Consider the following 24,724-nt stretch of genomic DNA (forward strand, 5'->3'; position numbering starts at 1 on the left):
CAGTACCCATTTATACTCCTGGGTGGAGAGAGGCATGGGGAGAGTAGAGTGTCCTGCCCAAGAACAAAACACATTGACTCAGGCAGGTCTTGAACCCAGACCTCTGGACCCAGAGTCCAGTAAACTGAACATAGGCATTACAATATGTCTCCCACTGTTGTTAGTAAATGGCAATGTTCATCACTGACCAAAGAAAACATGGTGCTCTCCTAAGATCACATTCCTTTCTTATTAAATATAAGACCACATAACACTAATAAACACTAATAGTATGTTGTTTTGGTGAGAAAGAAATTCAAAAATTCCTTAAAAACCCAAGAGCCGCAAAGTTGATCATTTGATGATGATCCATTGTTACCCAGTAATATAAGCAATAATTTTTCTTTATCTTTTAATAGAGAGAGATGGGTTTTTGATTTACATATGTGTCAATCAATGAAGTTTTGGTCAAAGGATACTTCATGCAACTGCCATCAAAAATTGGGAATTGCAAAATTTTTGCCAATTTCTGCCTTGTGAAAAAATAGGCAATCAGACAATAGACCATAGACATTGAGAATCCTGCTCTTAATACAATTGCTGATTTGATGGTAAATATCCCCTTTGAGAATAAACCTAAAACAATCACTTTTTTAGCAAGCAATGCAGCATTGTGCAATAAGAGGAAAAGTGTTACAAAGGTTTCTTCCTTGGTCTACACATACTCCATTTCAAAGACTGTAGGTATATTTACTGACAACAAAGATTCAATCACTTGCCGTTTTCATTGAGTAAATGAAGAAAACATCAATATTTTGTCTCTCGGCTGATTCCAGGAAAGTTATCTCCTCGATAAAACATTATTTGTACACAACATTCATGCTGAAATTCTCAAAGCTCTAAGTATGCAAGTTAAAGTTAGCAGTAACAAATATCATCTGTTGAGGGGCAGCTTGATCATCTTTCATATGGAGAGAATCCACATTAAACTTAAAAGATCGATAACATCTTCCACAAGATGAACATTCAATTTAATCTCACGGGAACTATAAAACTATAACTGTATTATTTGAGGATCGAAATCCAAACTGTTTCATGTTTTGATTACTATGTTCCGAATATAACGAATTTTCCATCGATTCTGGCATCCAAAGTCAGTTGTTCGTTGCCCATCAAAGCCTGGAAATTTTCCGGAAATTTGTCCGATGATGAGCATGTTTTCCGGACGGCGTCTCAAGTTCTAAGAGACTGAGAGGATATTTATTCCAACATACTTATATACAACTAAGAAAATCCAGCCAAATTCAGTGATATGGAAACAAATAACGAAGTCAACCTCAAAAACTGGTGAATATAGACATATCAAGTATTACAATTCCCAATGGATTCGAAAATATGAACCTGTTTCCAACAAACGGAAAGTGCTGAACGAAGCACTATTAGCTACGAGGTTTCACATGGTCTAAAGACACAATTTCCTCGCGGGTAGTTACAGAAATAGAGGTAAAAGTTATATGGTAAATCAATTACTTTACCTTGGCGAGAATCGTCAGCTTCGCAAAGTCAAATAAGTCTCTCGAAGTATAGATCAACCGCATAAAACCCGCAACTCAGCCATGTTGAAGACAGCTGTCAAATGTAAACAAAATAGATTAACCGAGGAAGACTAGAAACAAGTTTCTAGTCTTTATATTCCAATATCCCAATAAATTAATTTTAAAATAACTTAATTTGATTTGCGAGTCGATAGCACTTAAGAGATGTTATTGAACAGGAAATGTACGTTTTTGTCTACCTCATGCGTTAAGAAAACAGGCTAAGGAGTAATTCTGTATTGGCAAATTCCTTCTTATTCGTATTAAAAGTCATATTAAATAATAAAAAAAGTTTTATATTCAGAGCTCTCGCTTGGTATTGTAGACGCTTAGACTTGCACACCGATCGAAGCTTGAACATCCTCCCCGGGTAACTCAGGGACATTTTCCAAAAAGGGCCTAACCGGGGAAGGGAGTTTGAGCCTTGCTTGGTTGGGGTGGGAAATTTGAAACGGAAGTGTCAAGTCTTATCAGTGGAATCAGTACCCGCGTTTTAATTTTAAATGAAGACGAGTTTAAAGGTGAAGAGTCCGTAGAATGATTCTATTTGATTAATCTTTCAAAAGAGATTTTATGTGAATATCAATATCATCGTCGATTTATATTACGCTCTTATTTTTTTTTTCTTTAATATGGTGGGGTAATTCTTATGAGTTCAATCTCCATCCCGTATTTCTTTTTCAAAAACGTGTAATTCGTATTATTACTTTCTCCTCATTCTGTAAACATACCAGCCCTTTCTTTAAATCTCAAAAAACCATGAAATTTTTCGATCTTGTCCGATTTATTTTCTCAGATTTTACGTACAAATTCCATCAACACCACCATACCTCCGTTTTCTCCAGCTTTTTCAGTTCTATCAGGAGTATTCACACCTACATCACTAGACTGGCTTCCAAACTTCTTTTGCTCTTCAAAACTCTCGCACTATTGATGAATATCTCAAGTTAAGCAGCCTATCTATTCAAAAAGAAACTGAAGAATATATATATTGACATTTATCTTATCGCCGGCTGCGCCCATGGACAGTATGAAGCGAATCCTGTGTTCTAATTAGCTACCTGAGCGGGCAAGATGGACCTATCTTACCCGCTCGGGATTGCCCGCGTTGATCGCGCGAAAGGAAAAACATTTGCGTGGAGCAAACTTCCAAAGTTCGTAATTCTTGGACAATGTCGTCGATGAAGTCGCAAAAAAGCGGCAAAAGACAAACAAAACAAACAAAACATATAAATAAAGGGGGTAAGTTTCCAAAGAAACTGTGGTGCTGCGTCGGTGGGAGAGTATATCAGAGTAATTTTGTGTAATCAACTGAGTTGATAACGTAAATTGGCCAAGGTAGAGGTTGAAAGGCTGACGTTTCGAGCGTTCGCCCCTCGTCATCGCTCTGATGTACTTACTGACGCAGATGGGATACGGTCTATAGATCTTTTGGATTCTAGGGGACTGCTACAACATGTAAAAAGACCCACTTACATTCATGGTCACACTCTTGATTTACTTATCACCCGTCAATCTGACAGCATCATCGCGAAAGAGTCAGAAACAGAGAGATATTTCTCAGGCCATGCGGTTGTCCTGTGTTACCTGAGGAGAGCTAAGCCTACCTCTACAGTTAAGCTCGCTGAATTTCAGAAACTCAAGGCAATTGACAAGCAGAAATTTTTGGAAGACATCCGTACCTCTAGCTTGTATAGTGATCCCCCTGACATCCTGGAGGAACTTGTGGAATGTTATAAGAATACTCTCCGCACACTATTAGATAAACGTGCACTTGTTCGTTCTCGTCATATTACCAATCGATCGCGCCCCTCTTGGTTTAATAACGCAAAAATGAAAACCAGGCGTCATAGGAGAAGAGCTGAGAGGAAATGGCGAACCAGCAAGCTTGATTCTGATTTCGAACAATTTAAAGCGAGGAGAAATTACGCCTTGTACTTGATGAATGTTTTTAGACGCGGTTACTACAAGCAATATACTGATGATAGCAGCTCGGACCAGTGAAGGCTCTTTCAGGCCAGTAAACGCCTTTTGAATTTGCAGGCAGATAAGGCTCTGCCGCCTCATACGGACGCTCGCCTGCTGGCAAATGACTCGGGATAATATATTTTGTTTTCCTAAATCACGGCTATTAGGTCTGAGCTAGATGCTGATGGCCTCTCTAATATCAGTGATGCTCTCTCACCTTTTCCAAAAAGTCTTTCACGTTGTAACATTGAGTTTTCGGAATTTACTCCACCATCGGAAGGGAGTCTAGGGAGAATTGCTGCTGGAAGAACAAAGACTCGCGCACTTGATCCTCTACCATCGTCTGTTCCGACCATTTCCCTGGATGAACTGCTCCCTGTCATTACAAAAATTGTCAACCTTTCACTTGAATCCGGCGTCATTGCAGAGGACTGGAAGAATGCATCAGTGCACCCAAAAAGCAGGACTCTAGCTCATCAATAAGAACTTACTTCGGTTAGCAACTTGCAGTTTACGTCCAAAATCACGGAAAATTGAGTAGCTCTACAAATGCAGGATCACATGGTAATTAAAGGCTTATTTCCTGATCTCCAGTAAAAGATCATTTTTAACCTTCAATAACGCAGTCTCAGTGCTGTGATTCTGTTGATACGCGCTTTGGAGACCAGGAAATAAGTCATATCTATCTATCTGTATATATATATATATATATATATATATATATATATTTAACAAAGTAAATGGTTTGAACCCAGGAGTATCAGTAGTTCGTGTAGTGTGATCGTCCGGGTGAGTGTAGTTCTGAAAAGAACTGTTGTTGGTGACTGACGTTTCTTACTCTGTGTTGGAGACCGTGTAGGCTTAACGCGTGAAGAGTCAGTAAACAGACATTTGGATAAATTACAACTCTTTCTTTTTAGTTTCATTCTTGGAAAATACATTAAAGAAAGTTGTAAGTTCGTTGATCTTGACTTACAAAAGTGCGAGCTCGTCTGCTTTGTTTTGTTTCTTAATGGCAGCTGGTTTAGGTCTGTAGGCTCTAAAGGAAGATCTGTTGGTGGCTGACTAGATTCTTTTTACTTGGTTTTGTCAGAAAACATGGTGGCTATGATGGACGATGGAATTTCGTCCTCCGAGTCATAGCTGTTTCGCTGCAGAGCGGAGTAATTGGCGAGATTGGCGGTGTTTGGCTGTCTCTCCTTTCAGTACGTATGGAAATGACTTTACTGACGTGAATAATGGCCATGGAGTTCATAAAAGAACTGTTATAGATAGCAAAACCTGTTTCGGAAACATACAATAGCTTCCTATGTCAGTTTTTTTGTACGTGCTCGAGTGGTTACGAGCAAGCTAGCGAAGAGGTATGAGAGGGGAGGGGGAGGTGGAGCCTCTAACGTAGAGCGGCCTCGTAAAGGAAGAGCATCAATAGCTTTCTGACGTTATTAGAAACTTGCTCAGTGTTAAGTTCACTGTCCCTGCAAAACGCTAACCATACCACCTGAATTTAATTTAAAAAAATAATAATTTCCGTTTAGTCTGCCCGCCATAACCATTACGCGTCTTCGTCGAGCGGCACTAACAGAGCTGACTCGAGATATTAATTTGTGAAGCCAAACATTAAATGTCCAATCTGTCAACCAATCTAAATTCGGATACAGCACGGCATCTTCCTCTTAAAAGGTTAAAACCGGCGGTGCATACTTCATAAGCTGGGTTCTCAAATGAGAAATTTAACCTCGTATAATATCTCCCGATCCAGCTCTCTACATGTAATTCGTCTGGAACTTAACCTAACATAGCTGGATAACTCAAATGAGAATGATCAGGAGCCCATTCCATGGGCCCCTGGGATGACTCATTTTTACAATGATTGGTTCAGCGTAATGGCGGACACTTAAAACGAAAAATAGTTGCTTTATGAAAACAAAAGAAGAAAACCGTCTTATTTTAGCAGTACTCAGAGGGGTGTAATTTCACCAAAAATTAAATAAGAATCAAGCGAAAGGGAAGATACATTTTCCTCTTTTTTCTTACCTTAAGAAACTTCAACTAACGTTCCTGTCCTAAAGCCTCCTTAAATGCACAATAGCCTTATCAGAGATTACCCTCCCACCCCTCCCCCGACCCCAAGTCCTAATTGTCACATTTCTCGAGTGGTCAACACCCACAAGCCAAGTACAGTAAACAATGGAGCCAGTAAAAAAAACCTTTATTACAAATCTTTGCGGTACAATTTACATTGAGCGTAGCTTTTCACTCCGGTCATTAAAAATACTTCGTCTTCCTGGTTAAGACTCTTGGACCCAAAATTAAGATTTGACTTGCAACGATTTATTTTGTTTCAATATAAAAATCTACTAAAAATTAACTATGTAATGAAACTATAAAAGCTAATAAACCTCCCCGGAAAACAGGTTTAAAGCTGGTCGGCGTTTCTGAGTTATAGCTTTAAGACTTACACGACATTCATAACCAACTATCGAAGGCAGTGTTAGTGTGGTTAGCTTACAGCTTGGATGCTGTAAAGCTTCATATTGAGTGACAACATCGGTATTGGTGATATAAAAACCCTGAAGATTTAGTGTGGTTAGCATACAGCTTGGATGCTGTAAAGCGTCACATAGGCTGGCAACACCGGTTTCAGGGATGTCATTGTCCTCCAGATTTAGTGCGGTTAGCTTACAGCTTGGATGCTGTAAAGCTTTACATAGACTGACAGCAACAATATCAGTGATCGTATTGTACCGCAAATTTAGTGTGGTTAGCTTACAGCTTGGATGCTGTAAGGCTTCACATAGACTGGCGACACCGGTATCAGTGATCCCAATGTCCTCTAGACCTAGTGCGGTTAACCTCCTTACTACTAATCTATTTATAACATCAACACATTCATTAGTCAAGCAAATGTAGACTAAGTTAATTTCAGACACAAGACAGTGTTCATTGTTCAGTAAATTACAGAGTCATTGTATTCCAGACAGTGTTGGCTGTGATTCAGTAAGTTCTAACTTCTGAACTGCGACGAACTTATCAGAACATTTGTGTTGTGCCTCTCCAGCTTCCTCTTTATTTAGTTCACTGATAATGTCCGACACAAATGATACTCCGATGCAGTCCACATCTGATAAATCCTCAAAGGCCACGACGCCGTATGAATTACAAAACGCTTGCGGATTATTCCTGATGAACTTTTTGGCGAATTCTTTGTTTGATACTCATTCAGACACGTCATTTTAAGATTAGGATGCATAAAGGGTGAATCTAATAATTTTTCCATCAGTTCCTTGTTTCCCTCACTTGATAACACGCCAGCCAACTATCTAATGACAGCAAAGATTCAATCACTTGCCGTTTTCATTGTGTAAATAAAGAAAACATCAATGCTTTGATTCTGATTCCAGGAAAGTTATCTCCATTACGGGAGAGTCATTACGGGATTGCCAGACGAAGAATTTACAGAGGTTAAGCAGATAGACAAAAATACGGGGAATGACACACAGCTCATTCGAGCTAAAACCAAAACGAGCATGACGCAGAAGAAGGGCCGGACACAAAGAGGAATAACTGAACATGAGAGCCTGTAACCAGGAAAGAACGCCGTGAGTTAAAGGACAGTAAAGAAAAGATGATCCAGAGACGCGATGGGAACATCACAAAAGTAGGGTAGAGGTACTGGCAATCCAAACGATGCAGGACGCTGCGCTATGTATAGCATGCCGTGCGCTATCTTCCAATGCAGGTCGATAACTGGACGATCTACGTTCGATAAGAAGAGGGAACGCCACGTGGAGGGCCAACTGAGGGGACCGTACGTTGGTGAAAACTTTTCGATGCAGTGCGGTGAAGCCATGTTCTCAGACAGGATGTCATACATGTCCAATACACCCAAACCGCTACGATTCGTCAACGGTCGTTGACGAATCGACACATCGGAAGTCGAATCGTGCGTTAACATACCGGAAGTGGAGGGTGGTAAGCAATGTGTGAAAATGAGTAGTATGGTATACCGGAAGTCGAATCGTGTGTTAAAATACCGAAAGTCGAGGGGCGTGAGCAATGTGTGAAAATGAGTAGCACGGAAAGAGAAAATGACAACACGAACCTTTCACGGTCTTAAAGCGTGAAACGACCGGAAGTCCATCGTCAGAATGTTATAAATATTAAAATGAACTTTCTTCCTTCTTAAAGCGTTAAACATACAGGGGCATTAAATGTTAACGAATCGACACAATTCGTACGGGTCGACACGACTCGTCATGAGTAAAGTCAATCTGTCTCAACGGAAGTCGATTCGCAAAAGAAGACAATACTTACTCAAGCGTTTAATTAGGGTATTCGTTCGATTCGACAAAATCTGCAACCCACTTTAGTGGCCACTTGCGGAATATTTTCTAAGAGTCTTGCAAATCGACTTCCGGCGTGACGGGTCGATCGATTCGAGTCGAATCGAGTCGATTCGACAATATCTCCAACCCCACTTCATAGTTACTCGCGGAATGTTTTCCAGGTGTCTTGCAAATCGACTTCTGGTATGACGGGTCGACATCAACTGTGACGAGTAGTTCGATTCGAGTCGACTCGAGTCGATTCGACAATATCTTCAACCCCTTTCGTGGCCACTCGCGGAATATTTTCTAAGTGTCTTGCAAATCGACTTCCGGTGTGATGAGTCGACATCAACTGTGACGAGTCGTTTGATTCGATAACATCTCCAACCCCCCTACTCCGCGGAATATTTTCTAAGTGACTTGCAAATCGACTTCCGGTGTGACGGGTCGACTTTAATTGAGACGTTTCGAGTCGATTCGACAACATCTTCAACCCCATTTAGTAGCTACTTGCGGAATATTTTCTGAGTGTCTTGCAATCGACTTCTGGCATGACGGGTCGACTTTAACTGAGACGAGTCGTTGGATTCGAGTCGAATAGACAACATTTTCAACAACCCTTGACAGTTACTTGCGAAATATTTTCTAAGTTGACTAAGTCTAATTGACTTCCGGTGTGCGTTTCCATCCAATGACGAATCGTAGCGGTTCGGGTGTATTGGACAACTTCCATGGGAGTTGGTTTTTACAAAGGCATCTCGTCGTCGTTTGGTACCTCTTAGCACGATTGGAAGCTGGTTTTGACTGTTATAGATAGCAAAATCGGTTTCGAAAAACGTACAATGGCTTCCTCTGTCTATTACTTTGTAGGTGCTCGTGTGAATGCGAGCAATGATTGGTACAGTGTAATGGCGGACAGTTAAAACGAAAAGTTGTTGCTTATTGGAAAAAAACAACAACAACAACAAAAACGTCTTTCTTTTTTTTTTGCAGTACTCAGAAGGGTGTAGTTTCGCCAAAAAATAAATCAGAATCGTGGGTGAACGGGAAGATATTTTCCTTTTATTTCTTACCTCGAGTTAACTAAACGTTCTTGTCCGAAAGCTTCCTTAAACGCACAGTAGCCTCTCGGAAGATTACCCTCCACCCCTCCCCCGACCCCAAGTCTTACTTGTCACAACTCTTGAGTGGTCTACACACACAAACCAAGTACAGTTAACAATGTCGCCAGTAAAAAAAAACCTTTATTACAAAATATTTGCGATTCTATTTACATTGAGCGTTATTTTTCACTCTGGTGATTAAAAATGCTTCGTCAACCTGGTGAGTCTCTTTGATCCAAAATTAAGATTTGACTTGCAACTATTTATTTTGTTTAAATATAAAAGTCTATTAAAAATTAATGAAACTATAGAAGCTAATAAAACTCCACAAAAGAAAGGTTTAAAGCTGGTCGGTGTCTCTGAGTTAGAGCTTTAAGACTTACGTGAGATTCAGGACTCTCGAAGGCAGATTTAGTGTGGTTAGCTTACAGCTTGGATACTGAAAAGCTTCACGGAGACTGGCAACACCGGTATCAGAAATAAAATCAAACGGCAGATTCAGTGTGGTTAGCTTATAGCTTGAGTGCTGTAAAGCTTCACATAGACAGGCAACACTGGCATCAGTGATATAATGACCCTGCAGAGTGAGTGTGGTTAGCTTACACCTTGGATGTTTTAAAGCTTCACGTAAACTGGCAAAACCGATATCAGTGACCCTACAGAGCCACAAATCTAGTGTGGTTAGCTTACAGCTTGGATGCTGTAAAGCTTCACTTAGACTGGCAACACCGGTATCAGTGATGAAACTTTTCTTCAGATTTAGTGTGGTCAGCTTACAGCTTGGATACTGTAAAGCTTTACATAGGCTAGCAGCACTGATATTAGTGATCTCAATGTAACGCAAATCTAGTGTGGTTAGCTTACAGCTTGGATGCTGTAAAGCTTCACATAGACTGGCAACACCGATATCAGTGATGACATTACACTTCAGATTTAATATCACGGAGGTTAGCTTACAACTTGGATGCTGTAAAGCTTTACAGAGACTGGCAACACCGATATCAGTGATTTCCTCAAGCTTCAGATTTAGTGTGGTCAGCTTACAGCTTGGATGCTTTAAAGCTTCACTAAGACTGGCAACACCGGTATCAGTGATGTAAGTGCTCTTCAGATTTAGTACGGTCAGCTTACAGCTTGGATACTGTAAAGCTTTACATAGACTAGCAGCACTGATATCAGTGATCCCAATGTACAGAAATTCTTCTGTGGTTAGCTTACAGCTTGGATACTGTGAAGCTTCATTTTGACGGGAAACACTGTTATTACTAATGTCAGTACTCTTCAGATTTAGCGTGGTCAGCTTACAGCTTGGATGCTGTAAAGCTTCACTTAGACTGGCAACATCGGTATCAGTGATGTAACCCAGATCTAGTGCGGTTAGCTTACAGCTTGCATGCTGTAAAGCTTCACATAGACTGGCAGCATCGGTATCAGTGATGTCAATTTTCTTCATATTTAGCGTGGTCAGCTTACAGCTTGGATGCTGTAAAGCTTCACTTAGACGGGCAACACCGGTATCAGTGATGTCGTTTTTCTTCAGATTTAGTGTGGTCAGCTTACAGCTTGGATGCTGTAAAGCTTTACACAGCCTGGTAACAATGGCATCAGTGATCTCAACTCTCTGCAGACTTAGTGTGGTTAACTTCCATAGTAATCTATCAATAACATCATCATATTCATCACATTCATCAGTCAAGGTAATGTTTAATAACTTCAGTTCAGACACAAGACAGTGTTCATTGTTCAGTGAATTAAAGAGTCGTTGCATTCCAGACAGTGTTAGCCGTGATTTTTCAAGTTCTAACTTCCTAACTGTGACGAACTTATCAGAAAATTTGAGTCGTGCCTCTCCACCTTCCTCTTTATTTAGTTCACTGATAATGTCCAACACAAATGATACTCCAAAGTAGTCTTCATCTGATAAATTCGCAAAAGCCATGACGCCGTCTGAATTACAAAACAGTTGGACATCATTCTTGATGAACTTTTTAGCGAATTCTTTGCTTTGATACTCTTTCAGACACTTCATTTTAAGATTCAAATTCATGACGGGCGAATCTAATAGTTTTTCCATCAGTTCCTCGTCTCCCTCACTCGATAAAACGCCGGCCATGAACTGGAAAAACATATTAGAGAATTTCGCGTCTGGAACACAATTTTCCTTTACAAACCAACGAGCGGCCAAGAATTCTTGGACGGTGAGATGTGTGAAGCTAAAGTGTTTCGTGGTTGTAATCAGTGCAGTCCTGAAAGGCTGACCACAGTAAAGAAGACCGCTACCTTTCAATTTGTGAACTTCTTCCGCTTCAAAATCGCCTTCTATCTCACTTTCATCGAAAGTTGGCTTTCTTTTCACCAGCAGTTTAGCCGCTAGCTTTGATAATTTATCTAAAGTGTTCTTAATGACAGGAGGGGCCTTGAATTGCTCAGGAATTTCTTTCTGTCTGTATTCTGACTCGGCGCAGTGTTTAAGTTCAAAAATATCAACAAGTTTGGTGTAAACGTCGGTTGTTGAGACAGGAAGGTCATCAGGATTTTCTGATTCGGTTAAGGTATACTCCATCTCGAAGCACAACAGATAACAGAGCATAGGAATATGAGCTAAACTGACAAGGTCCCCATTGTTCATGACATGTTTAAGTACAGCGTTCTTCATATTTTCGTTTTTCTTGAAGTATTTCTCAATGAACTCCTTGACTTGTACTGACGAAAACCCAGCAATTTCCACGTACCGTTTAAAACGGATTCCTCCCAACTTGTCCGATTCATCAGGTCGCGAGGTAATCATGACGATAGCCCCTCCCAAGATTTTTCCTTTGATGAGTTTTGAACATAATGTGGCCAACGGCATTTTTTTCTTAGCGTCATTGGGATACCCCTCTAAGTTTCCAGCGATGTAGTCTCGGTGTGAATACTCATCATAGCCGTCGAGGATGATCATAACTTCCTTAGGGTGCTTTACAATGTACTTAAATGTAGAGTCATCAATGTTACATTTGTCATCCAATACCGAAGACCAATTTAAGATTTCTCTTAAAGTCACACAGTTACTTTCGAGCAAATTCAATTGACGGAAAGTAAGCAAATACACAAATTTTAAATTGGGGATTTCATTGTTCTCTCGTGCTTGAAATAATTCGTTGTTGGCCCAATCGCGAATCACCTTTTGGCAAAACAGGGATTTCCCAATCCCTGCTTTTCCAACGACAAGAATAGAATTAGCACTCTCCTGATCATCAATCATGCCAAGAAATATTTCACTAGAGTACTTGACTGGGGTACCGCTGACTTTTCCATAGTACTCAAGCTTTTCACGTCTCGAAAAATATGTCTCCTCATCGTCATGCCTGATAAGGGCTTTTCTTCCATGTTGTATGAGAAGATTAGTGAATATTTCGTCTGTTTTCGCGTTGGAAATCGTGTGAGAGGCAAGCAGTTTGGGTTGGAACTCCGTTTGGCCCATAATTGAAGACTTTAAAGCTGAAGTGTAGGCACTTAGGGCTGAAATATAAAAAGCAACACACTTAATATGAACACGAGGATAGCAGTTTAAGTAATTTGACTCTTATTTCACTTATGGCTGAAAACATAAAAAAGGAACATACTTAATAAGTAATATGTACTCGAAGATAGCAGTTTAAGTACTTTCACTCTTACTCCACAGGGTTTAACTGTTTTGATGGCAGGTCAATTAACACACAAGACCTTAAGACAAAGCTCTTAGGCTATATTGATCTAACTCTTATTGATGAAAAAAGTATAACAAACTAAAGGCACATTAATACCACACATAGTTGTACACCTTGGAAGCTTAGTCTTGAATGTAAATTTCAAAGTTGAGTGTCTGACAGAGAAACAATTCCAGTATTGGATATCAGAGCCCCAACTTATGGTCCCTATAATGGTTAAAAATTGGTGCAGGTTTGGGGAGGAAGGCCCCCCCCTCTCCAAGAGGTCCTGGCCCCACCCCCATCACATCCACTTGTCTGACACCCAAATTCTTGAAACAACAGGATCACATATTACTATCCAATATGAAGCATTTAACAATTACTTTTCTAGATAGAAGTCTTGGCCTATTGTGGTTTCAGAGTAAAAAAAAAAAGTCTGTGTTTTCTAAACAAAAATTGACCCCCATCTCTCGAAAAAAAATCCTAGATCAACATTTGATTACAGTATCTGATTATGAGAGTTAAAATAGTGGCATATAAGTTCACTGTTTATCATTATCATTCACATGTTCCCTATTATTACACTTATCAAAACATGTTGGACTTACCTTGAGAGGGTAATTCATTGGCACCTAAATGAAATAATAAACAAAAAATTAATGTTGTGTCTTTAAACCAATTTACTCAAGAAATTTACTTGAAATCTGATTTATTCATCTCAAACTAATAACATGTCAGGTTCCATAAAAGGTTAAAAAATAAAAAAACCAATAACGTGTGCTGGCATTTATCACTTCCCCATCCATTCCAATAGTTTCAACATCAAAATACAATCGCACATGCAGTATTGGATAAATCAACTTTTTTAGTTTAAAACAATTTGATTCATCGCTTATTGGCCCAAGAACATATATCAAATCACTTCAAATCACTTTGGCAGATGTCATTAGCCTCTGAATTCTCCATATTTTGGTGGTGTTTCATACACCAAGCTAACTATAGAATACAGGCCAGTTCACCAGGCTCATGGAGTGAATTGTTATTCATCATTATATCATTCAATTAAACTACAAGTTTTTTCTCCCAACACTACCATGAGTGACCAAGACAGAATTTCTCCTTACTATATCTATATAATATCATGCAGACATGAGATGAGAATAAAGAAAAATAATAATTATGGGATTACTAGTTGATCTATGCCACATTCTCCAAACTAACATAATGAGAATCATTTGGCAGACAGTAAGGAGAATTGTCAACAAGATCTTGGGAGTTAAAGGGTTAAGAGGCCTTGTCTAAGCTACTGGAATGTTAACTCAAAATATGGGTGACTTAATTTCCTATTTGTGAACAATCACTAAATAAATCATCTTGATTTATAATCCATAAAAGAATATGCTGTGGGAACTTAGATCTGAGTCAGACCTATCCTTGTAAAAAGACAAGATTGAGACAGGAAGCAATACCTGCATTAAAGTGAGGCCAATCTTGGAATATGACTGGATCATTCAAAATGTTGGCTACAACAGATGCTGCCATCACGCAGGCAATTTCATTCCATTTCTTGCTTGAAGACTGCATTTCATCTGCAAAGTCTTTGATGCCCTTGACTACCACCCATTCTGTCTTAAAATCATGAGCAGCCACATACACTCCTGAAAAAAACAAAAAACAGAAAACACTCATGTCTGTGAACTATATATTAAGCTTATTTTCTTAGCATCCTTAAAATAATTGTTCAATGAAAACTCACAAAGATTCACACTCTATCTGTTTGTAAACATACACATACCAGAAAGACGTTAGTTAGTACCAAAGCCTACTTTTTTACAACCAATAATTGTAAAAAAAAAATTGTACACTGAGACTAAAATTACTCTTCAGGCTTCACCTTGTTTCATAAGTAACTTTCAACATTTCTAAAAAGACAAACTGTTGTTAGTTAGAGTTAACCCTTTCACTCCTAAGATCTCTTTTAGTAATTCTCTTTCATGTCTGTCCTACAATTCCTATGACATCAGTTAGGAGATTTTGGTTTTGGATCAACCAAGAATCCCCTAATTGACATTTTGTTTCTTTTCCCATTACTTGTCTGCTTGATATCATATCAATACTGTCTTGGTCACTCATGGGACTTATAGGATTAGCAGGGACTGTGATACTATTCCTCATCTCTCAAACTATTTAACAATAATAATTTACATTTTTCAGATGACAAATTTGAGACAATTCATGACATCCTGATGGAGCACATTCAATTTAGTTATCCAGAAGAAGTCTCAGTCACCTTCACCTGCAAAAAAATCTTCCTGCCCCAGCCAAACATAAAGTCACTATAAATACACACTATATCATTCTTGCAAATTTGACATTGGGCCAGTAGAGACAATACCTGAGAAGTGTTTTTCAAAACACTCTCTTCAAGAGCAAAAGTTCTTTGCTCATCAATTAATTGAATTATTATGATTCTCACCTCTGCCTTCCATTTCAACTGCAATTGCTTCAGGATGTTTCCTAATCATATCTCTGTTTGCCTCTGAGATACTCAGAACCACTCCATCACAGTGCACTTTGGCATTATATTCATTAGCATTTTGTAAAGGTGCCTTCCACCCATCAGCCACATGTTTGATCAGGTTACCAATATCTCTGCTGGGAGGAGTTTTGTGTGCAGCTGTTATCAGCTTTGCTGAAACAACCACATCTCCTAACTTGACCTTTTTGTTGTTCAAACCACTGCAGGCACCAACAGAAAAAATAGCCTTAGGTCTCAGTCGCAAGATGGCATCTTTTGAAACAGACAAAGAACCCCCAGGAACATCAGGACCTTTGCAGCACCTCATCAATGCAATTTTCATTTTCTTTCCTTGATCATCACCCATGCACCCAAAGTACACATAGCCAGTACTGATGTGGTAACTCTTAAAGGGTTCCTTCAGGTAAGCAAAGCAACTTAAGAACTCACAGTCCTCCACTGTTAATAAAAGAATATCAACAGGAAGTTTATCATTACTCCAAGCAAATGAGGTTTCAGGAAGATCACTCATCAATGGAAGTGTAACATTGAGCTATGGTGGGCTTGCATTGCTATTCTGTGCTGACGTATTTTCCCCTGGCATCATGACTGCTTCTGGAAAAGAAGAATGTAGTTTTTAATATTTTTTTTGTTTCCATTCATTTATTAAAACTTAGTGGCTGATCCAAATGAAAATCAAAAGACAGTGAAGAAAAAGAAAAGAAAACAAGTTATGAATAATAATTAAGTCAATGCATCCTTGACCCTGCATAAAACATTTTAAGTCCATACTAACTGATTAAACAGTACAAAATTAGACAGGTATACTTGAAGAAAAAAAACACCACTGAGTGCTCCCCTTTTTTCTCTGAGTTTGCATCGGTGGTATCATTCGCTGAGTAACATCATCTTTACTCAAATAATCAGGATTCAGATCTATCATCTTCAGTACAAAATTATACCTCAGCCATGAATTTTTCATAGAATAATATTCATTCACATCATCAAGAAAAAAAAATACACAAAACTTCATTTTGATATACAGTGTACATAATATTATGACTTATATTATGACCAAACAAAAATTTTGGAAGTAATTCCTTTTATTTCATGATCCACGATATCTAACATTGTTGATACAACATAGAAAGTTTAAACCTTAAAATCAACAAAAGCAAAGTGCACAAACCTTCCTTCCCTGAACTTTGTTCATATATCTCAATGGAACCCTCAGGGTCATTTGCCCACCTGGCCTTTTTTATCATTTCATCTTCATGTGACTTGTCTGTGACGCAGTCTTCATCCTTCAACCACTCTCTGAGAAGCTCCTGGTAGTCCTTCTCAGTATCAGCATCCATACAATCAATTTTAAGATCATTAATAATGTCCTGATAGCGGGCCCCACCAATACGCTGAAAGGTGTCTTTGATGTCATTCCAGTAAGAAATGAAGGTTGAATCATCAACTGAACCACTGGAAACATGGCTGTAAACTCTGTCTCTGAGGATCTTGATGCGAGTGATGTCAGCTGCTGGAGTGGTGTCTGTTACCAGAGAAAGGTCATTCTGGCCAGAGGCAGGGAGAGTCAGATCCCAGATATTCCTCAGAAGAAATACCAGTAGGAAGGTGTCAAAGTCCCTTGAGCAAACTGAAGATTTGAAAGCAGGATACAGTTTGCGCCACTGGGAGGTACTCAGGACTCTCTTCTTTCGCAGTGTTTGCAATTTTGCATGATTTTTGGGATCACTCAGAACTGTGTGAAGATTTCCTGGTGGACATATTCTGTCAAAGATCTCCCTCAGCACACATGATCCAACATCAACAAGAAGGTGACAGAGCCGTGCATAATTAGAGGTCTCTTTGGTAGAAGGATGCAATGGGGTGGTAGAAGCCATGAAATCAAGTCCTCTGTAAAGAGATGCTTGGAATTAATACATGAAAGGCAACATTATGGAGCACACACACAAATCATTACTTTATTCTAACTTTGCAACACCAGAATATTACAGCATGCCAAAGTGAGTTAAATATCACACAACAGATCAATAAAATAAGTTTGCTGCATCTTCCATTTTAACCCTTTAACCTCTAAGAGCTGTGATTGGCTTCTAATTTCTCCTTACAGTATCAACCTTGAATCAAATGTATGGGTCACAAGAATAAAGGAGATCATCAAAAATTTAAAAAGTTCCTGATTCTCATATCACACTTTATCTATTTTCTCATATAATTTCAATATATATAGTACAAGATATTCCTTTGACTTGTAGATAGCAGATGCTATTATCCAGGCAGGGCAATTTTTTTTTATTTACAAAATAATAGGGTTACTGTCAACGAAATCAGGTGCCTTCCAGAAAAATCATCCTAATCGTACCACTATTAAAGATCATGGCTAGTTTAATCAAAGATGAAGTCAAATGGTACACAGAAAACTTTCATGCACTATATTACACATGTGATTAGATTGTGACAGAAACCTCAGAAAAAATACATCACAGTAAAGCTTATTAGGTAAAGATAATATAAATAGCAAAACTTTTCACAGTTTTTGTTTTGGTAGGCACATGTAAGCACTTAAACACAACATTGATGGTGTTTGCTTTACTGAATTCCCGGCCTCCACTTTACCCCAGACCTCAAAACAAACTGGACAGTACTACTCAGCAGATTATAGGCTGTGATTGGCTTCTAATCTCTCCTTACAGTATCACTCTTGAATCAAAAGTAATGGGTCACAAGAATTAAGGAGAGCATCAAAATTTAAAAAGTTTCTGAATTTCTCATGTCACACTTTATCTATTTTCTCACATTCAATATACAAAATATTCCTTTGACTTGCAGATAGCAGGTGCTAATCCAGGCAGGGCAATTTTTTACTTAAGATTGCTGTTAACAAAATAGGGTGCCTTCTAGGCTAACAAGGTGTCTGAGGCAATTTCCATATTCTTATTAGTTCCTGAGAAAATCTATTGTGAAGTTGGACAATGGGAAATATTGCGTGTGTCAATGTGGTCATGCTGCTGACCAATGAAACAAAACATGAAAGCCCCTGGCGAGCCTCCTGACAAAGAGCTCCTTTAAAACTTGAAAGTTCATTTCATGAAAAGGATTAAATGTAAATTAAACATAATTCAAACATCATCAAGCAAGCTGGGGCCACGGAAAATGAACAACTTGACTTCAATTTCTTTGGCTTGGGCTCTCTCTACCAACTTTTAGTTGACTGTTTTAGGCTATTTGATGAAGCCTCCTATTATTCAACATTTTTCAAAATGTGCTAGAGATTCCCAGTGAATATGCAGTGCAAGATGTGATGTAAACAGTATATGCAAATTAAGATCCTGGATGAAAGCCTGAAGAAAACATCAACACTCTGCTGGAGGCCTTTGCATTTATGACACTTTTTGTTCTACAGGACAGGTTTCCTAAAACATTCTTTCAGCCATATCTTGCCTCCTTTCTAAGATTTTTGTTTGGCAAATTAAGCTCTTTAGTGGTTAAACTAGTTTTTCTAACTTAAGAGAAAAAATGAAATTTTGAACATTTTTAGCAGATTCTGTTGACAGTAAATAAGAAAATATTACATAAAAAAGATTAAAAGATTCACTAGAAAAGAAAAAGGAAAATGAAAGACATTCATTGTAAAAGATAAAAAGTTGTTGAGTATCTAAGTGCACTAAAGATATTGTACAGCTGCAAGGTTAATTTGTTTCAATTTTGCAGTGTTTGAATTTAACCATTATCTCATCAGGCTTAAGAATTTTTAGTCCCTAGAATATTGAGATGAACTTTTTTGTTTCTTTTTAAAGGATTTCTTTGACAAATTTTCCTATTCATTAAGCATCTCATTCCAGATTTTGAAACCTAAGGTATTTAATCCTAAAGAGTTGTGATGTTGAAGAGCAAGTATTGGTAGAATTGTTTAATGTTCTCACAAAAATGTTCATGATGTTAGATGGTGCTCTGTTGTTATGAACATCAAGCATTAATTTACTTACAGCTTCCTAATGTAAGAAGGTAATAGGTTGAATTTTTGCATTTATAAATCAGGGAATAGCATGTTCTTTTCTTTCAGGAAATTAGATTAAACACAATACTCACTTTTGGAGACCAATTTTGTTTACAATATATTTTTTAGATGCATTGCCCCAAGCAGTGAGTCAATAGCTATAGTAGGTAAAATTAAGGATTTATAGATATTTACAAGGACAGGTGATGGAACAACATACCTCACCTAAGCAATCATTTGTATGGTCTTTCTTAATTTAGTAATAATACAGTCAATGTAGTTTTTCCAAGAAAGATTTTCTTTAATTAAAACACCTATTAAATAATTGTTGTAGCTCTTATGTTCTAAACTGACTCTTCTATTTGTTTCACTATCAAATATACTTCTTTGACAAATTCTCCTTGTCTGTTCCATAGGAAATGTAAAGAGAACAGTGTGGAGAATATGAATACCAATGTCTTAGGGTGTTAAAGGTTAAAAGTCAAATGGGGCACTCAGGGGGAACACACACAATTCTATAAAACCCACACTGCAGGATCTCCCTTTGCTACCTTGAAGACTGAAGGTAGCAATCATCTGCATATTAGCCTTTAAATGGGATGCAGCAGGTATCACCATCCTTAGAGGGAATGGGGGCATACTCCCCCTTCGAAAATTGTGAAAACAAGTATAAAGTTGCTATGGTAACATTAGTATAAGCAAGCATTTCCACAGCTGGAAAGACTTTTAAGCACGTTTGAAGGGAACAAGGAGTAAATTATACTAAAAAAGGATAATTAATAAAACTCCCAAAAGTGATAAACAAGCAACTTCTCCCTATAATTTCTAAACATTATCCAGCAAACAGGTCACGAGAATATTCATACTAATCAGGTTTAAGTTATCTCGATCTATCGACAAATTCTTGTAACTTATTTACAAAGTAATGTGTAGCAGCTGGAGGGGAGAATTGACAATCAGATCTTGGGAGCTAAAGGGTTTACAAAAGCAGCAGTTTGCTATAAGAAACAATAGTTTCAGCTTGAGAACATAATATTAAAAATTGTTTGCATGAGGTCTCACGCTCCATGTGAAAGACTTGACAACTTGGACTGGGGCTTTTAAGAGGGGCGGCTTATAAGCAGCAGTTTTCAGTATTTCTGGAGTAGAGGGACATGTATCAGTTGTTCCTTAGGCTCAAAATGAAGGAATGTATCAAATTAAATTCTCGACAAGCCAGGAGTAAACTAGAAAATTGACTTTGTACTTTTTGAAAACACCTTTCCAATTTGGAGGCCCAAATGAAAGGCCACTATTACAAATAAGCAATTGGTTGGCAAATACAGAGATGTCTTCAACAAACATGCAGAAGGTGCTGACCGAAGCACTACAGTACCGCTCGCGACTGCACGTCAACTGCGCAGACAAATTTCACACGCTCAGACGCAGGGTAGTCAGACGCGTATATAGGATTTTTTTTACTTTATAATAATAACTTCATTTGCCTAAATAATAAGATAATAATAATAATAATATAAAAAAAGCAGAGATAATAATTAAAACAAATATACAGACAGATAAAAAATAAAAATAACATCGAAATGCAAAATGGCAAAAAGGGTCAAGCCAGAGAGGAACTAAATCCTCATTAACGACACGGTCGGAAAAAATGCACAACTCATGTGCCTTTGTAATTCAGTGCTACAAGTTTCCTTTATATTACATTACTATGTGAAACAAAGAACTTTCAGATTTGAAAACGCGGCGAGTGGAGAACGGAAAATTTACATAGAGAAAAAAGCCATCATGCTACACTCACGCATGTCGCGTCGCTTCGCGAATTTAGCAGTAGATTTGCTGGATTTGAGTTGTTGATGAATCAGTTGGGAAAGAGAATGTCTATTACTCATGGCATCGAAACACGTGTTTCATTGAGCAAGTAACGAAACAAATACTCCGTAATTAATGCTTCCCAATTAATTCATGGCAATCAACACTCCCCAAGATGTTTACGTCGCGGAATCAAAACAATTTGGTCTTTGCATGGTAAAATTTCCGCACAGTTCCATACTACATTATGCATTCAGTTCTTGGATAGAGAAAACAATGACAACCACGTTACATTGCCATTGGAAAAACAGATTTGTTTTACAATAGTATGGGGCTGACGAATTCTTCGAAACTTCGAACCTGCCTCGATCACCTTCGATGAGGATCAGAAGGAAAATATACTGGTTACGATTGTGAATGATTTTCTGTTTTATTTATTGCAACACGCGCCCGCTTCAGTGTTTACGCATCGGAATGTAAACAGTTTGATTTCACATCGCTCGTGATGATTTGTTTGATTGCGGAGCGCATCGGATTACTACGATGAAAGGTCAAGTTAAAAGACGAAAATTCATCTGAAATCGAAAACGCTTCAACAGACTACTGTTCATCATCATATTGTGCAAGCGCCTATCAATAATGTCAAGATCTTTCAAAACAGACTCTAAAATCTGACATCAACCCATGTCCACGAATTTCAAACATTTGTCTCTTAGAACGCATATTTCATATCTCGTAGCCGAGCGAATCCAGCCAAATTCCACAAAGTAATAACAAATAAGTGAATCAGTTAACATAAAAAACTACCGATAGTGATATCAAGAGTAATTATGAGCTCCAATTCGTAAGATACGAGCATCTCTTAAACAAACAGGAAGTGTCGACCGAAGCACTAAGCTACGAGGGTTAAGACATTAGTCCCTCTCTATTGATAACATGAATCAAGTGAAAAGTATGCATACGGTACACAAATGACTTTACCTTGGCTAGAATCGTCCGCTAAGAAACGTCAAAAAAGTCTTTCGAAATAGAGATCAACCGCATCCTACCTGCACCTGAGCCATGTTGGAAACTTTGGTACGAACGCTATTCGGGGTTTTGCCTAAACCTGTTTGAGAGAAGAATAACCGAGGAAGACTAGAGACGAGTTCCGGGTGGTGCACTTCTCTTTATGGCGGACTATTCAATATTATTAGGGAACTACTTAAGCAAACCACGACGGCGACGGCGACGGCGACGGCAACGTGGACATGGGAAAACAAAAGATCTAATTGGCAGAACGATAGCTCAGCACGTGCGCTTTAAAACCCCTAATATCAACAGTCATGCACGTTGCCGAACAAGACACGCACCTTCAGGGCGTGAAATTAATTTTTTTTCCCGATAGCCACTTTGCTCCTAAATTCTTCAAAGTGGTAGCCAAGTGGAAAAAAGTTGGTCGCCATTTTCAAAGACAAACAAAACCTTTTTTTAAGCTGTCGGCGTTCTAGATAGACCCTCCAAAATTAAATTTGGGAAAAGATCTTTAACGTGCTACAAAGTGGACACTAGGATGGACGATATACAACGTTATAGCAGAGGAGCATTTTGTTGCGCATGCGCCAAGAAAATTTGTTCGGCGCGTTCGGCGCCATTTTGATATTTTCAGCGCGCTTCTGCGGGTTTTCAACTGAGCGATCGACACCTTTCTGTGATATTTTTTGGAGAGGGATGGAAGAGTATGACAAGTTTACTACCATTTCTAACTCTCTGGATACTTGTGGAGTTTGCTGGCTCTTCGGATGAGGATATTTTAATGATCAAAGTGCGAACAAAACGCGAAAAAAAGTCGAAAACTTGAAGTTTGAGATTTGATTTGCTGACGATCAAGATGTGCACATGAGACTACAAACCTTGAAGGTTAGTCTTAAGATGTTGATGTCTTACTTCTATAAATCACGAAGTGATGTGTGGAGGCGATCGTGAGATATTCGTTACGATAATAGAAGGTAGTTTACAATTTGATCTTATTTTACTTCAACTTTGAAATAAAATTACGTTAAGTTCGAGGTGGCCCCCAAGCTTCAAATCACTTCAAATAACATCTTATCTTCTTTCTCTTTGTTGTCCCATTGGACACAAGGCTTAAAAAAATGTTCCAGCTTCAGGATTGAGTTGCTCTTTCTATAACCTTCGGCGAATTCGTTTTTGGGAGGTTGAGGTGGATTTTCAAAGTCATGGCTCACAACTGTCTTTGGCCATTTTGCTCTCCAAGTCTGTTGTACTTGGTACGTAGGCATGCGTCTTAACAACGTTTATAGTCTTGCCTCGATCATCTGCGGTTTTATCTAATTTTTTTGCTGTGTTTTGGTGAGAATTTTTCTGATTGCCCTTTTGGGCTTGAAGGGCTAACTAGAGGATAAACTTCGGTAGAACTTGTTTTATCACATGGCCCCCAAATCTCTCACCACTGTCAGTTCATTGTTTATTTATTTAGCCTTCGGTCTAACCAGTTCATTTACCTCAAAAAAATCCGTGGGCTTTGTCTCATGAGCTTAAACTGGTGCCGTTTTCTTCATGTTCATGTGTTATTCGAAACGGATGGCGTCAGCTTCATTCTGTCTTGTTTATTTCAGTAGAATACTTCTGCCATACGAAATGAATTTTGAGTCGAAGTGTACTATAAAACTCGCAGATTAAAATTATCTAACTTTCTCTGGTTCTTAAAACATGAGGTGAGCGATACAATAAATGAATAATTACTCAAGGGGCTGGAACTCTCTTTCTTTAGAATGTGAACTACAGTATTTCTGTCATATTTGAAAACGAATTTCGGGTTAAAATGTCTTCAAACCAGTTTGACTTGTATTTCTCTTTGCCAGATAAGTCTTGATCCTTCGATTTTTATTTCTTAATTGAGACTGATGATTGGAATTAACTATTGTGTTCTCTGCTGTTTAGGTAGATGTGAAGTGACCCCACTACATATGGTCAGTACTATTGACAGAAAGGATAGGTGTGACATTTGCTGTGGCAAGCTGGCATTCAAGAGAATGTCATTAGTACCAGAAGCTTACTACTGGTATAAATTATCAATCTTTTGTTCTCTCCACACAACTTGCCTCAACTAGCTTATGCTATATGCAACTTGTGTCTATACCTTTTTTTGCAACTATAAAATTACCAATAAAGTTTTTTGAAAGTTTTGTCCAAATTTCATGGGAAAACAATATGAGGAGTGATCAGGTGAAATATTGTCCTGTTCCATAACAGTGTTTGAGCTTCCAGGCAGAGCTAAAAATTTCTTAAGCAACTGATTTATGATTTTCTGCCTTAAAATTAGCACAGCCAAACCCCTGGCTTGAAAACTATTAATTTCTGCAAATAGGCATCCAAGCTGATGCCCATTACTGCAGAATATGCAATATCAAAGTCCCCTTTTGACTTAGGTCTCATTTCTCTAAAATCTGATAGATGTAAAGCATCAATTTTCATAAAGAGATCAACAAACCTCTTCACATTAGTTTAATCTGACCTCACTAAGTCTTATTCCTGAAAAGAAAAGGCTTTTTTTTATTTTACCCTCACTGTTAAATATCAGCCTTACTGGTTCTTTGTTGTTTAGCATGTGTAAGAGTCTTTTCAGACCATCAAATTGTCACACAACTCTTGTAATTTAATAGGTTGGAGAATAAGGTTGCAAAGAGTGTATATGATTTTTTTGTGCAGTTGAAATGATAAATGAAAGTGATTTTCACTGGG

The 24,724-nt window shown here is 38.3% G+C and overlaps 3 protein-coding genes and 1 long non-coding RNA gene across 7 annotated transcripts in view; 1 reads left to right on the forward strand and 3 right to left on the reverse strand.

Moving 5' to 3' along the window:
* Nucleotides 1-24,724, reverse strand: part of LOC131773602 (protein NLRC3-like) — a 180,721-nt gene that overhangs the window by 139,888 nt on the left and 16,109 nt on the right. The window contains exon 1 of one of the 2 annotated variants that reach the window (XM_066168030.1): nucleotides 21,965-22,096. The exons of the other annotated variant lie outside the window; for it this stretch is intronic. The gene's annotated coding sequence lies outside the window, so the exon portion shown is untranslated. Of the gene's footprint in view, nucleotides 1-21,964; nucleotides 22,097-24,724 lie in introns of those variants that run through there. 2 annotated transcript variants of the gene reach the window in all.
* LOC131779387 (NLR family CARD domain-containing protein 3) overlaps nucleotides 1-24,724 on the reverse strand; it is a 172,209-nt gene that overhangs the window by 10,276 nt on the left and 137,209 nt on the right. Inside the window, exon 1 of one of the 3 annotated variants that reach the window (XM_066168022.1) lies at nucleotides 1,515-1,604. The exons of the other annotated variants lie outside the window; for them this stretch is intronic. The gene's annotated coding sequence lies outside the window, so the exon portion shown is untranslated. Of the gene's footprint in view, nucleotides 1-1,514; nucleotides 1,605-24,724 lie in introns of those variants that run through there. 3 annotated transcript variants of the gene reach the window in all.
* Nucleotides 9,140-16,491, reverse strand: LOC131788456 (NACHT, LRR and PYD domains-containing protein 12-like). Its single transcript, XM_066168036.1, has 5 exons — nucleotides 16,352-16,491; nucleotides 15,121-15,777; nucleotides 14,114-14,302; nucleotides 13,253-13,276; nucleotides 9,140-12,474 (listed from the first exon to the last, which is right to left on the reverse strand). Exons 2-5 carry the CDS (start codon nucleotides 15,692-15,694, stop codon nucleotides 9,353-9,355), a joined length of 3,909 nt encoding a protein of 1,302 aa, XP_066024133.1. The 5' UTR covers nucleotides 15,695-15,777; nucleotides 16,352-16,491; the 3' UTR covers nucleotides 9,140-9,352.
* On the forward strand, nucleotides 22,617-24,719 carry LOC136281769 (uncharacterized). Its single transcript, XR_010717964.1, has 2 exons — nucleotides 22,617-22,882; nucleotides 23,924-24,719. It is a non-coding gene; the product is annotated as an uncharacterized lncRNA (long non-coding RNA).

This window comes from Pocillopora verrucosa, chromosome 6 (genome assembly GCF_036669915.1).
Source record: "Pocillopora verrucosa isolate sample1 chromosome 6, ASM3666991v2, whole genome shotgun sequence".
NCBI classification, from domain to species: domain Eukaryota; kingdom Metazoa; phylum Cnidaria; class Anthozoa; order Scleractinia; family Pocilloporidae; genus Pocillopora; species Pocillopora verrucosa.